The following is a 14,852-nucleotide window of genomic DNA, read 5'->3' on the forward strand; positions in this document are numbered from 1 at the left end:
TCTCGGAATCGACTTTGTCGTTCGTTCCGTGTTACTCCTGCTGAACGCTACTTCTTATCGCAGTGCTTCAGGAGCTACCGATACAGTACGTAATATTCTCAGTCTCAGTCGCACAAGTGCCGGGTGGACTTGTTGAATACGTATCGCAACCGACGTGGTGCAGGTAAGTAGTTGTGAATATTTATTCAGTATTTAAAAAAGTGCTTACTATTGCACTACTAAAATTGTAATAAAAAGTAGCAACTATTTCAAAAATTCAACATCGATTTCAAGAGTGGATTCTATACAGGGTGTTTAAAGAAATATACGCAAACGCTCTGCTGGTCATTCGTGATCGTTTCTTTTTTTAATGACGAATATAATAATAATAATAATAATAATAATAAGGATGATTGAGCCGTTTACCTGAAAGAGAACGTCATACAAATTTAAATAATTCTTGTCATGAAGATCAAGTTATCTATCAAAGTGCTTCTTAAATAAATATATGACTTTTTAAGAATCACTTTGACTAAATATAGATCAAATTCAAAATTAAATGTCATTTTTATTTATTTTTAATTAAAATCGTCCACGGTTAATGCTAATCTTTCACCACGCTGATATATTCGTAATACATATGTTTGAAAGCTTTGTAATAAATGGAATTGGAAAATTGGAAATGGAATCTATACATACTCTGTTTAATTTTTTAATTAATAACGCTCAGTGGATTCTGTTTCTGTCCGTGGTAAAATACCAGAGTGACACGAATAGGTACTTGAACAGTTGACATGACATCTGCATCAATTAACGCACTAAAAACTAACCAAAGCATAGATTTTCTTTTAACCAATTTAACCGGATATATTAACAATGGTTATAAAAAAGTGTGCAACCATAATATAGTTTTGGTAAAATCAACCGCCCATTTGGAACAATCTTGGATCATAAAAAAACAAATGGAATGAATGACTAAATAATTTTTTTTTAAATGTTAGTGATGCGTGTAGAAATAGTCTTTGACAATAGTTGTTTCCTTTAATTAGTTTAAACACCCGTATTAAGGAATAAGACCACAAACATTAAACTAATTTGCATGGTCGTATAATAATATTTCAATTCTAGGTTGGTTAAAGGTACTGCTAGGTTCTAAACAGACGATAGTAACCCATTTCGAAGATGGACGGTTTGTGACCTACTTTATTAACTCTTGCTTTGCTCGTTTGTTTGATTTGGCGAATTTGCATGGAATCAACCTGTGTTTATGGAAAATTCATTACTTACCTAACATGGAAACGCATTATACGTGTGGTTGAAATTCTCTAGAAAAAATCTATCGGGAAGTCATAAATGAATATTTTTTATTTTTATTTGATTTCGCAGTGCCCGCGCATATTAAATTATTTAACGAACAATAATTGTCTACATCTGCGATGATATCAGCTAAAGATTTGAAAAAACTCTATAGCTCTTAGTGACCAATGCTGTGGTATATCTTTTTTTTGTTAAGTACGCAAATGTTTATTCCTTTTTATTAGTATTGATTTTTTTTATACTTTCAAATTTTCTATGCTATATCTTCCTAACTTTTACGTCTTAAAATGACAAGCAGTCATTTGTTTTTACGGATACTGCTGTTCAATTTAGCATCTCTGCAAAACTTTTAAATGTTTGAAATATTTATTATTCTTCCCACAGTATTTATTGCATGTCGCTAAGCTCTCTGATGCTATAATTATTATTATTATTAGTATTAGAGCTCCTTTTCAGCTTTGTGTTCTTTTAGGTTAGACTTTGCTCACGTGCAGTGCTCTCGTAATTGAAGTGCTTTAAATAAAACTGACTAAATATAGATCATTTCTAAACCATATTTTGACAATTTTAAGAGGCAGAGTGCTGATCTCTCTAATTGACATTGACACAAAAAAGCCCGCTATTTTTCAAGACAGTTTGCTTTGAGGCTGCAACCATTTAAAATTACTATTTAAAATAAGAAACTTAGATTCAGTTGTGGTCAAACGGAGAATCATTGAAAAAATCTGCTTGGTTTCATCCGAATTTCAATGAGTGCTTGACTGAGCGGGAATCAACTATTTTTTTTACATTTCAGATTACATTTAATTTATTTTTAAAATTCAAAAACAAGATCCCTTTTTTCATGGTGTACTTTTTACACTTAAAGCGAGCATTGGTATAATATATGGGGCTGTAGTATACCGGGTAACATAAGAAAAGTGGGAACAACTTTTAGCAGGTTCCATATGAAAATTGTATGGAGTGAAATAGACTCACGTTTAAATTTTAATTAGCATCCTGTATAGGCGTTTTTATTGGCTCAAAAGCACTTTAATCTTGATTTATTTCGAGACAAGTAAAATAAAAATTCGTTTTTAATTCGTCACTCTTTCTAAATACAATAAAATACAGCATCTTCCCGTCGTTTCCTTTCAAACCAAAAGAAGAATACACCAGTGTCGTAATATTCAAATTTCAAATTGACGTTTTAAACCCGATATACTTAGTTAATGTGTCTATGTTTGTATATCATTTTCAGCGATGGAGGCTAATCAATTTAAAGATTTTGGAAAAGCGATGATAGACTACGCTGCGAATTATCTAGAGAATATAAGAGACCGGTAAGTGTTAGCATATAGCAATCTGTTAAGCGCGTTATTTAAATTGGAAATATTTATTATTAAATTATTTTTAAAACAATCAACCCGGTCTTAGGTCAAGTCAACGGTCTGACCCAATACTGCAAATGCAACAGTCATAAATTGATCAAAGTTGAAAGCAGCTCTTTGGTTTACTTATGGAACTATGCAGTTGTTCATATTAACCATAAATCACATTCGCATGTACATGTATAAGAACAAATTGAAGTTGTTTTTAAACAAGAACTGGTGAAAATTAACGGTTTTATTATTTATATTGAAAAAAAATTAAATATTTGTGTTGTCATTTACCACTTTTCCCTTTCTGAGATGTGGTAAAGTTTGTGTGCGCGTTCTTAGGCGTTATTGTTATTAATGCATGCAGCACTTAAAGTAAATAATAAAAATAAATTAATTAAAGGAGGGAGAATTGTTGACAAGATGAAGTACAAATATTCCTGGAATTTTATGACTTTTTTCACTTATATGTTTAAACAATAGGGCCCAGAAAATAGAAATATGTTGTTCATCCTTTGATATTCATTGTATTTATCCTGGATGTTAAATATTAGTTAATAACATTAAAACACCTCAACGTACTCGCGAATGTACAATGGTTGTTACTTAATCCACCTTGACCCAAATTTTAGAAAAAGTGACAGGTAGGGGCGTAGTAAAAACCACAAAAAACGACCAGGTCTGCATTTGGATACAAGGATATATTTCAAACCCAGATTTATTTGCTGAATTAAACTATGCATCGAACAACTTATCTTACAATGTAATCTGATGCATATCTGAAAAACACTAGTCATAACATTATACATTTTCTTAGTGACATTTGTTTATTTATTGACTTACTGTTGTTTCTAATTACATATGTTCTTCATTTTACCATATATCAAGGTATGTCGAGTCGGCTGCTAGCCTTTAAAAAATATTCCATAAATTATTCAAGTAAAGTTTTTCTGCCTATATATTCGCGTTTAGCGAGTTTTTTTTTTTAATTTCGTGCTTTATAATTTTAACTTACAGGCGAGTGCTTCCAACCGTCGAACCGGGATACCTGAGACCTTTAATTCCTGAAACCGCACCAGAAAAGCCCGAAAAATGGGAAGATGTGCTGAAAGACGTGGAAAGAGTCATTATGCCCGGTGTAAGAATTTGTTTAAAGTCATATTTCATTTAATCGTGGAGGAATATTGACCACCACGGAAATGTTATTAAATTATACTTAGTGGTGTTATACTCAGTAGACAACAATTAATCTAAGAAGTTAGTTTTACATCCTGCAACTGACTGTTTCTTCCACGTTTCTGGTTTGTTAACTAAAAGAAAAATCAATCTTTATTTTTTCAATATTTTATTAAAAATATGTTCATGTATTTATTCTGAAAGCAACAGAAAGATTTTTATTTATTAAATTCGTGATTTCACCAAACCAAAACTAACCAACAGGATGTACCATTAAAAAACTTAGGAATATGGTTGATCTGAGAGTCCACGTTGAGTAGGGATACGATTTCCTATGCCTTGTAAAGTAGTTTTTTGATGAATTCTTTTTGCATCTAGCACTGCACTTAAACTAATGGTTTTTCTTATGGGGTACCAATAAAATATATATTTACTGTAAGAGTTAGCTCAATTCGCTAAGAAATTCCGGTCAGGTGTTGGGACCAATTCTCACTCGTACTGCTTTTCATACTTACTAAACTTTAAAACAGTTTTTTATTAATTTTAAATAAGTAAAAAATTTAGTGATATTTAAATTGGTTTGGTTAGTTGCACCGCGCGGTTCGAATAAATTTTGAAATCTACGTTATTTTATTTTTCCGTGTTCAAATTTAAAAGGTACAAAAGGTGCAATTCTTTCATACATACTTCACTGAGGAGAAATATAACATTAAAAAAATATATTAAAATAAACTTTGAAAAATTTGCAAAAGTGTGTACAAAGTAGCTTCTCTGCTGTCAATGCATTTGCATTAGTACCATAAACAAGAAAAAGCATTGTGCTACCCGTTTTATGAACAGTTAGAGTTTATTCTGAGGATAATTTAGTTATATTAATAATAATTATTATTACGGGATTGCAATTGATATTTAATATTTTTGGGATAAAAAAATTCATCCTTTTAACCATTTTGCGCATTTTATCTTTAAATTCTCATTTACTTATTAATAAGAAAATATATTTTAAATATTACTTTTTTACGATAGCCATAATTTGTGTAAAAATCGACTTAATGTCAGAATTTGCATAAATTAACACATTATTATTTACCATTTGAGCAATAAGCTTTGCAATTGCGAATAGTGACCATGCAAAATTCAATCAGGTGTCATAATATTTCGAATCTTTTGTTTTGCAAACAACCAAGTAGCTCAAGTTATTGTTGAAAATAAATTTAGCACGCTCTCCTGAGAAATTAAAATGCTTTTATTAAATCAAAAGACAGAAACCTATCCCACAAACTACAGCTATTATCAAACATGGATATATTATAAGATAATTTAGTTCATTAAACAATTGTTTGAAGTGACAAGTGAAATTCTTACATTTTTTTATCTTAAGGTTTTTTAATGATATTAATTAAAATATTACATCACATTCCAGGTGACTCACTGGCACTCGCCCAGATTTCACGCCTATTTTCCTACGGGCAATTCTTATCCCGCTATCGTTGCCGACATTTTAAGTGGGGCTATTGCGTGTATCGGTTTCTCCTGGGTAAGTAGATTGACGATAGAATTACGATAACCTCAAGATCCTTGAAAATCTTATATTTTGTAAATTAAGATAATAACGCGAGGCTGTATTTGGAAACAACATAAGTTAAGATTGATTTAATAAATCTAATGTACATAATTAAAAATATTAAATAGATTTACGCTGTAAGAATTCAAAGTTTACTTGTGAACTACATTTTTTTCATTAAATCTGAATCGAACCTTCTGTTATCTCGACGCCTGTTAGTAAAATTTAGAACTTCAGATTAAAAAAATAAAATAGGGGAATAGAGTCGTGCAAAGCCGTTAGTCGTACTATATGGATACAGGAATTTCAAATAAATGTACGTCAAATAAAGGAAATATCCTCTAGAATTACTGTCCTGTTTTATTGACCCAGGAAGATTGATCAGCGTTAATTATGTCACATATATCAGGGCTAAATATCTACAAAATATTTGCACTATATAATAAACCAGTCATTACGATGAACTATTCAAAATTAATCAAAACCATCATCCACCATTCAAATCAAAATAGATGATTTATTGGGTACTCCAATTTACTGTGAATATCATCTGAGGATTGGAACGATAAAGCGCCCGTTTGTCATCAAAGAAGAGAAAGAGAATTATACGCTTTCAAGCTCTCACTTCTCAACGACAAAAGACTTCCGAAACTCGATTTTAACCCCGCACAAACGATGTTAACTTCGTAGAAAATTAAGATTTCGGATTTTGTTGTTAGATTGCGAGTCCAGCATGTACGGAGCTCGAAGTAGTCATGCTCGATTGGCTCGGCAAAATGTTAGGGTTACCGAAAGAATTTCTGTCAACTTCGGGAAAAGGCGGTGGAGTGATTCAGGGAACTGCTAGTGAGGCCACTTTTGTAGCGTTGTTAGGGGCCAAAGCCCGTGCCATTGGGGCCATTAAAAGGGAGCATCCAGAAATGAAAGAATCAGACATCGTTGCGAAATTGATCGGCTATACTTCTAGTGAGTATTTTACAAACATTATAAATAATCTACATTGAAAATAAAAAAATATATTTGAATAAGTGAATTTCAAAATATTTTTATGAAAACTGGATATCGGAACAAAGAAGAAGGATACAGGGTGGTTCGCGTTGTGTCTGGAGTCTTACAAAATTTAACAGAATTATGGTTTAATTACATTTTCTTATTCCTTAGAGAATTCATAACTTGGTTTGCGTTTGTTTTCTTAAGTAAAAGTTATTAAGTTCTTTTGAATTTAACATTTAACTTTTAACTTTTTAAATTTTTAATGAAATTAAAATTTGTATCTTTTGTATAGAGAATTAATTGACTTACTAAATTTTAGTAAAATTTCTATTCATGAAACACTTGAAATCTTGGGGAAAATTTTCATTTATTTTCAAATATTTCAAAGTTTCAAAAAACTTTCCAAAAATCGTCATTATTATTATTATTAACTACTTCTTTTTCTTTATTTTGTTTTTCATATCAACTGCTTTAGACTTTTGCTGCATATTGCCTCAATTAACTAATTTCTCAGAAGCTTTACACGGCAGACCAGTTCGATGTGGATTTTGCATAAAACTGATGCCGAGTTTAGTATCACTACCAGTTAGATGTTTCTAAATATATCTGTTTTTAAGTAAGGCTTTGATTGCGTAAGACCAACAAGTTGTTTTCTACTCTTCAGTGTAACGCCACAATGCGGATAATATTTCGGCAATTTCCAGTTTCACATGCCGACTGAATAATTAATTCATAAGTAAAATCCTACTGAATTGGCGCAACATTTTCGTTTATCACGGTCTATAATACGTACACTTAAGTTTCGCACTTGGGTTATAAAACAGCAAATTAACTAATCCGTTCTTTCACAACCTTTTCAGGTCAAAGTCATTCCTCGGTAGAACGTGCCGGACTTTTAGGTGGGGTGCAGTTACGTCCTCTTCAGCCAGACGAAAACAACAAACTCCGAGGGGAGACAGTCGAGGAAGCGATTAAAAAAGATCTGGAGGCTGGTCTTTTCCCATTTTATGTGAGAACTTCCTTAGATAACAAATTTAATCGTATACAATTTCAAACTCAAAAGTCAGTATAAAATTTGAAAGACTTCCAGAGATAAAAATGTTCTCTACAGTATTGTGAAATAAATATCCATTATTTTGGACTGTTACTAAATGTGTACATCGAAACTCTTAAAAATCTGCTAAACTTTACATTTCTTTATGTGCTTTAATTTTGTAGCGAATGAAGGGTAAAATTGCACGTGTTCGAAACTTTACAAACTTTACATCTCTTGGTGTAATATCAAAATAAGACCTGATGGGCTGTGTCCGGCTTTTATTGGCTTTAGTTAGTTTTTTATCGTTTTGTGTCAAATACGTTTGGGACCTGTACTAGAAATTGCTTACCAAACATATTAGCATGTTCAGGCAATATTAACTAGACCCGAACTACCACCGAATTTATGTTACTGTCCAACAAGTCCAACAACAGTAACAATTTTTCTTAATTTGTAAAATTTAATTTTAAATTATTAAGCAGATACGTTTATAATTTTGAAATTTGTCATTAACAAAATTTATTAATATATTTAACGAAAATTTATCTGCCATAGAACAAAACAATGTTTACTGTAAAACCTGATACACCAACCGCAACTATCTGGAGACGCATTGGAGGTCCGAAACACAGTTTTGTACAAAAGTTCCTTGGACTTTGCTGATGATTTATAATGTAATAATTAACTTTGTTATTTTAAATGGAATACCCTATATATTTCGACATTTTTGGAATCCTTGGTTAAAATAAAGGTCACTTTCTTAGGCAACTCCTATTCAAATTTTGCATATTTTGGGCAGAAATTGAGATTATGTTTGTTTTTTTTTCATATTTTGATTGCGGCATATAAAATTGTATTGTGACGCTACTGATCCAGGTACTGCAAATAAAATTTAACCACAGACTAAGGAGATTATGCACTACTCAATCAGTTTGACAGATGCGCAAGATTTTCAAATGGAACACACCATATTTTTATTCAGATATCAATTCTAGGACAAAAAATAAAGTAAGCTTGTAATTTATCTTATAATTAAATTTTGCTTTCTTTTTGAGATATTCGAGGTTTAAAAAAATTCGAGGTTAAAAAATTAGATTAGAGATTCAATGAGTATTGCAGAGGAAGAATGGTAATATATTAAAAATCAGTATCACCATAAGTTTTTTTTTAGTTATTTGTTTCTGTCTTTTTTTTTGTGTTATAGATTTATTTATTCAAATTTTGTTAGCTTATTTAGTTAGCCTATAAACTTTAATTATTTAGTTAGATAAATAACTATTAAATGTTTCTTTAAACACTAATTCTAGAGTTTTATTAAATCTGTTAAAGTGTGTAGTATATAGCCGATTTTTTTCAAAATTCCTACGTATTAATGAGCAATCGGTATTATTAGCAATAGGTTTATTCGCATATCTGTCATATTATATCTTTAAAAGAAGTAGTATACCTAATTTTGCGAACAAGTGACTTAATGTGGGCAGCTGTAAATTCAACAAGAATTTATATGGGTGGGATGTTAAACCTCGAATATCTCAAAAACTAAGTCAAACTTAAATAAAAATAAATTACAAACTTACCTTATTTTTTGTTATAGAATTGAAATCGGAAGAAAAATATATGATATTTTGTTAATTGAATTGGCCAAAACGGCACCACCAATTTGGGACACCCTGTATAAGCTGAGGCGCATCTGGTAAACTGATTGAGTAGTACATCATCTCTTTAGTCTGTGGTTAGATTTTCGTTGCAACACCTGGAGCAGTAGCGTCACAACATAATTTTATATGGGCAATCAAAATATGAAAAAAAACATATAGCCTCAATTTCTGCCTAAACTGAGCGAAATTAGAATAAATAAAATTAAAATATTTTAAATCTTCATGACAGTCCAAGAAACTTTTGTACGAAACTGTTTTTTGTAGTTCCTATGGGTTTTGAGAGGGTGTGAATCCTTTTATTTGGCACATGGTGGACATTGACAGTACATAATCTCTCAGCCATTATTTCCACATCAAGCCAAAAATTGAATGTTTTTTGAGTCTATTGTACGGTTTAAAGTCTTTATATAGCGTTTTTGGTTATTTTTTCTTCAAATTTTAGGTAGTCGCTACTTTGGGAACCACGTCTTCCTGCGTATTCGACAGGATAGATGAAATCGGACCTGTGTGCAACGACAATAACGTCTGGTTGCATATCGACGCGGCCTACGCAGGTTCTGCGTTTATTTGTCCGGAATATAGGTACGCTTTCCACAATTTTGTAGTAATGACTAACACGCGAAATTTGTTTTTTTAGGTATCTCATGAAAGGCATTGAAAGGGCGGATTCGTTCAATTTCAACCCGCACAAGTGGATGGTCGTGAATTTCGATTGTTCATGCATGTGGCTGAAAGATCCGTTCTGGCTTGTTAACGCTTTTAATGTGGACCCTTTGTATCTTAAGCACGAACAACAAGGTAAACAGGATTTAGACAAAACTGGCAATAAAAAAAGTAAATGATTTATACTGTCGGAAAAACTTTCACCATTTAACTTCCATTTGCAGCAATTTTTTTGTGTTGTTATAGAATAATTAATTGTCTAGAGATTTTTTTCAATGCGATAGTAGTAACCATGTTTATAAAATTTTTTAGGATGTAGTTAGGTATATATGTTTATAGTATGTGACCGAATATGACAACGGTTTCAATAATAAGTTTTATTAATAATAAATAATAGTTCAAAATGTCTTATCAATAATCATATTCATTCAGCTTCAGTTGATCGAGAGGGTCAGAATATTTCATTTTCAGGTACATTAATTTTATTGAAACTAATGTAATAATTAGAAATGGAGAAAAGTAAAAGAAAGATATCCTTTTTTATTACTTTCTTACTATATATAAATTATTAAATTGTCGAATTATTATGCTGCTTATAGTCAGTTTCCTGCATAATGTGAAGTAAGTCTTTTTCATGTCTTGTTTGGCGCGCGTTTTTTGACAATTTTCAAAACAGTCTGTGATATGTCAAACGCACGCGGACAGAACAATTTCAGAAAATATTTTAGGTGCCGCTCCTGACTACCGCCATTGGCAGATTCCTTTGGGGAGACGTTTCAGATCCCTCAAACTGTGGTTCGTGCTTCGTCTGTACGGTGTTGAGAATCTCCAAGCGCACATACGGAAACAAATCGCTCTAGCTCACTATTTCGAATCACTTGTGCGGACGGACGACCGTTTCGAAATCACCCAAGAAGTAATCATGGGGCTCGTCTGCTTCAGGCTAAAGGGCTCTAATGATATCAACGAAGCTTTACTGAAGAGAATCAACGGCAGAGGTACGTGTTGAATGAAATGAGCTTACAATTTTTTCGTTATAACTAGTATTGGGACTGGTCAATTGCTCGATCAATCTTAACTGACTAGTCAAATTCAATCAAAATGTTTAAAATTACATCTTGCAATTGTAGAGTGTTATCTATCATTATTTAGTGAATATGTATTTTATACTAAATTATTATGCGTTTGTGATGTCCAATTTACTTATAACTCTCGTCAAGGAATACACGAATACGATACAATTCGGGGAATCCTCAGTCTTGACAGCAAAGAAAAATCGATCTATTTTAACAAACAATTGTAACCTTTTAGTTTACACTACGCAGTCTATATATATATCGTTGTTCAATATAATGTCACTTTAGTGTTTTTTATGTTGCAATGTTTGATTTGCAGGCGTCATCCATTTAGTACCGTCGAAAATCAGAGATACGTATTTTTTGAGATTGGCAATATGTTCGAGAATGACTGAAGAAGCGGATATTGATATTTCATGGAAAGAAGTCAAGGAGGCTGCCACTGAGGTCTTAACCGAACAAAAATAATTCGTCATCAGTATTAATGAACCTATGTATTACTTATTTATTTGGTTAAATTATGAAACGCTTCCCATGGTATGACAATCCACGTTGATCACTCGTGGTATTTTCTTTGGACCAATCATGAACGTGTTAAGTTGTTGAGAATATTTTTAGAAGACAATATTAATATATTGCTATTAGGTTAAGGAATAAATAAAGAACAAACTGTAAAAGGACCAAAATATTATATATATAAATTACTGTTGTGCAACGTTGACTCTTAAGCAAATATATTTATCTGCAATTACTGCGACTCGTTTCTATCCGCCTTAGGATTTCGGCGGTGGGCCACCGAATTTCTTAGTCAGTTGTACTATTCTCTCCGCTTCGCGTATCCCACTCAATCTAGCTCCATGCACTGACGAATGGTGTCCTTAAACAAAAATTCAAGGATCAGATTTAACAGAGATCTAAGATTCAAATCTAAGTAGTTTTATTATTTCATTGCTAAATGGGCTGCAAAGATAAATAGGAAACTTTCTGACAGTGTATGAAATATTGTGACTTGGAGCTGACTTAAGACTCCGTGACTTATTATAGAATATAGGAAATAGATAAAAAAAAACGGGAACGTACGCCAATCGAACAATAACCTAAAACCTATATTATATGACATGCACTAGAACCGAGAATACATCTACGCAAATATAAAAAATAAATATATGAACTTCTTAAACCCTGTTTTGACTAATAGACAATAATTTTTTTCAATAAGAATTTTCAATATATTATGGTTCAGTGTTATTTTGGAGATACTATACGTCAAGATATAACTTACCAGCACAGGTGGCTTCACCAGCAAACATCAAGATGGGCGGGACAGGATCACACGATCCCGGTATTGGACAACTTAAATCGCATATGTGACCTACATTGGAATCGACGTTCATGTAACTGTAGGAACCACAGAAATATGGGTCTGAAGCCCATTTGCTCCTGAGGATTGTTGATGGATACGGCAGCGACGCATCTCCTGTGAACTGTCGAAGCACCTTTGTCACACCTAAAATAAATAAGATATTAAATACGACTTAACAATAATTAAATACTAAATACATTTAAAATTCGATATGAAGTTACAACAATAAATAGAAGTTTTGTTACTTCAAGCATTTAAAATCAACAAATATATTCATTTTCGTGTTTCTCATTTGGAATTGAGGGAGGGATCTGTAGAGAAAAATTTAGAGGAAACACAATTTTTTGTTTCGTTTTTTTTTTGGCGTGTCCACAAAACGTTATATTTTGCAATAACCTTGAATTATGCATATCCAAAAAATGCCTATATATGTTGAGTTTTATAATAGTCCCGAATAAAAAAGGCAAATAACAGATTTTCCACTCTGAATTAAAGATAATATTTTTATTGATTTATTATACTTTATTATATTATATTATTTAGACTATTATATATTATATTATATTATACCTTCCGCGACTTCTTCATCTGAAGCCTGTTCCATAACAATAGACTCTGGACCGGCAATAAAAGCACAAAGTACGTGTTTACTTCCTTCTACTTCCTCAACAGACACCAATCCTTTGGTCCAATCAGTTCGATGAGCAAGCTCGTCCGGAGACCAAGCGAATTTAATACTTCCTTCAGACCACACCCAGAAAGGTTTGTCGTAGTCCAGGAAAATTTTGTCCACGTTACCGTAACCTGCAAGTAGGTCCCATTTCAATAGTGCAATTTCGAAACAACCAACATATTACCTAATGATTTAATGGCGTTCATTTTACTGGCAGGTAAAGCAGGACAAAACATTTTCTCAGCGTGTTCCTTGAGGACCCCCAGAGACACGGTTATAACGACATAGTCCGCGTAAAATTCTTCGCCGTCACAACACTGCACCACGCTGCGCGGAACACCTTTGCTTCCCCTGCTTTGGACTGCGCCCCATCTAATAAGACTCACGGGTTTCCCAAATTTCACACTACAATCGGGAAGTTCCTTAAGGAGAGGGGATAAAACGCCTAAGGAGAAAATTACTTTTATTTTCAACCTTTACTCACACCGTGAAAGTCATTTATATAAATCAAGATGACAAAAATTATTATTCAGGCAAGAAAAATTTATACTGGATATAAATTTAGAAATATTTAACAGCAGAGCTTTTTATACCACATTTATCGCCAGCTCTAATTCAATGATTGATAAATTCTTCCAAACAAGATCCTGTCCCAGACTGAACAACATAACATATGCCTATAAACTTATGATACAAAAAATGTTATATAGTTGTCATAAGTAGAAGAGTCCAAGTTCTGCACAACGTTCCACGTGTGGTCATCTTAAAATATTAAGTCTTAAACTAACCATAACTTCCGAAGTACAGATTTCTAAAGTGATTCAAATCTAATTCTGCCACTCGTCGAGAGATGGCAACACAGTTTGCGTTTCACTTGTAGCTAGGGTACTAGAAGCAATATTTATACAGGGTGTGCCTCCGAAACCGTAGCGTTGGATATTAAGGTTGAATTTGCATATTACAACAATTTAATATGTTATTGATATATTAATATTATTTTATGATTTCTTGGGGTCGTTACGGTAATTATACCCATATAGAAAATAAAAAGACGGGTGAATGGTGTAATTACCTGTAATTTACTACGAAGCTACTGTTCTACATACTTATGGTTATCGTTACCAGTTTGTTAATATGACATATTACAATGAGGTATTATCAACCAGTTACGATGGTTTTCTTTGGTGAAACAAAAATTAATTTTTTCTTCACTTTAAAAGAAAAAAAACACATCTACCTGTGGATAATGCTCAACCATCTGCTTAAAAACCAGTAAGAAGTATTCCACTTTTTTCTTAAATTAAATAAAACACACGTTTAAAAACTTATAAAAATAAAATTTGATTGTAATATGTAAGATATACAAAACCCAAAGCCAATAATTTTGAAGAACAGGGTTCAAACTTAATTATTACTTATTATTACCTACAAACCCTAGCGGAATCTGAACGCTACCTCCAGGTATTTGAATGTAACTTCCGAAGTTATCGGCACTGACTTTGCACAAATCATCGCCCATTAAATATTTTATCCGATTTGTTTGACCATACATGATTCTCGCAGCGTCATATCTCATGTCTTCAGGAAATTTCAGCAACTCCTGATGTATCCGCAAACCTGAAAATAAAGATCAGATATCGTTATAACAATAGTCTTTAATAATTTTAAATCGACTAAGTGGGTAATATACCTATTCAAAATTTCTCAGGACCGCGATTCAAGGTTTCTCTTACAACAACCTATGTATGTAGTCACTCTTAGATTAGACTATAATTACTACATAAAGCGGTATAAAAATAAATGTAAATATTTTATACCAAAACAGTCCGTAATTATTCTGATATTTCCGGAAAATGATGCCTATAAAATATTGCAAAAAGTATCTGCTCCATTACAGAGATACATGGCACATTTTGTTTTATTTAAATGAAACCCCTTGTCTGACATTTTAAATAACTAGACTAATAAATGCTTATTTTTAAATGATACATTTATA

The 14,852-nt window shown here is 32.2% G+C and overlaps 2 protein-coding genes across 3 annotated transcripts in view; one reads left to right on the plus strand and one right to left on the minus strand.

Moving 5' to 3' along the window:
- LOC132696051 (aromatic-L-amino-acid decarboxylase-like) lies at nt 1-11,547 on the plus strand. Its single transcript, XM_060660596.1, has 10 exons — nt 1-163; nt 2,537-2,618; nt 3,672-3,792; nt 5,254-5,367; nt 6,114-6,360; nt 7,248-7,396; nt 9,524-9,663; nt 9,719-9,879; nt 10,473-10,742; nt 11,140-11,547. Exons 2-10 carry the CDS (start codon nt 2,539-2,541, stop codon nt 11,286-11,288), a joined length of 1,431 nt encoding a protein of 476 aa, XP_060516579.1. The 5' UTR covers nt 1-163; nt 2,537-2,538; the 3' UTR covers nt 11,289-11,547.
- The window catches only part of LOC132696050 (peroxisomal N(1)-acetyl-spermine/spermidine oxidase-like), a 6,488-nt gene continuing 3,130 nt past the window's right edge, over nt 11,495-14,852 (minus strand). Inside the window, exons 4-8 of one of the 2 annotated variants that reach the window (XM_060660594.1) lie at nt 14,312-14,473; nt 13,041-13,301; nt 12,754-12,987; nt 12,103-12,327; nt 11,495-11,697 (exon numbers count right to left, since the gene is read on the minus strand). In XM_060660594.1, coding sequence (XP_060516577.1) covers nt 11,594-11,697; nt 12,103-12,327; nt 12,754-12,987; nt 13,041-13,301; nt 14,312-14,473 — 986 coding nt within the window. In that variant the 3' untranslated portion in view covers nt 11,495-11,593. Of the gene's footprint in view, nt 11,698-12,102; nt 12,328-12,753; nt 12,988-13,040; nt 13,302-14,281; nt 14,474-14,852 lie in introns of both variants that reach the window. The other variant, XM_060660593.1, reaches the window with a different exon arrangement.

This window comes from Cylas formicarius, unplaced genomic scaffold, assembly GCF_029955315.1.
Source record: "Cylas formicarius isolate icCylForm1 unplaced genomic scaffold, icCylForm1.1 PGA_scaffold_1__22_contigs__length_36826433, whole genome shotgun sequence".
Lineage (NCBI taxonomy): Eukaryota > Metazoa > Arthropoda > Insecta > Coleoptera > Brentidae > Cylas > Cylas formicarius.

Bases quoted from the DNA above. Each gene is read 5' to 3' on its own strand.
- LOC132696051 (XM_060660596.1), top strand. From the start codon at position 2,539: ATGGAGGCTAATCAATTTAAAGATTTTGGAAAAGCGATGATAGACTAC. The intron at 6,361-7,247 runs GTGAGTATTTTA...CAACCTTTTCAG, and splicing joins ATTGATCGGCTATACTTCTA to GTCAAAGTCATTCCTCGGTA. The intron at 7,397-9,523 runs GTGAGAACTTCC...TTCAAATTTTAG, and splicing joins CTGGTCTTTTCCCATTTTAT to GTAGTCGCTACTTTGGGAAC.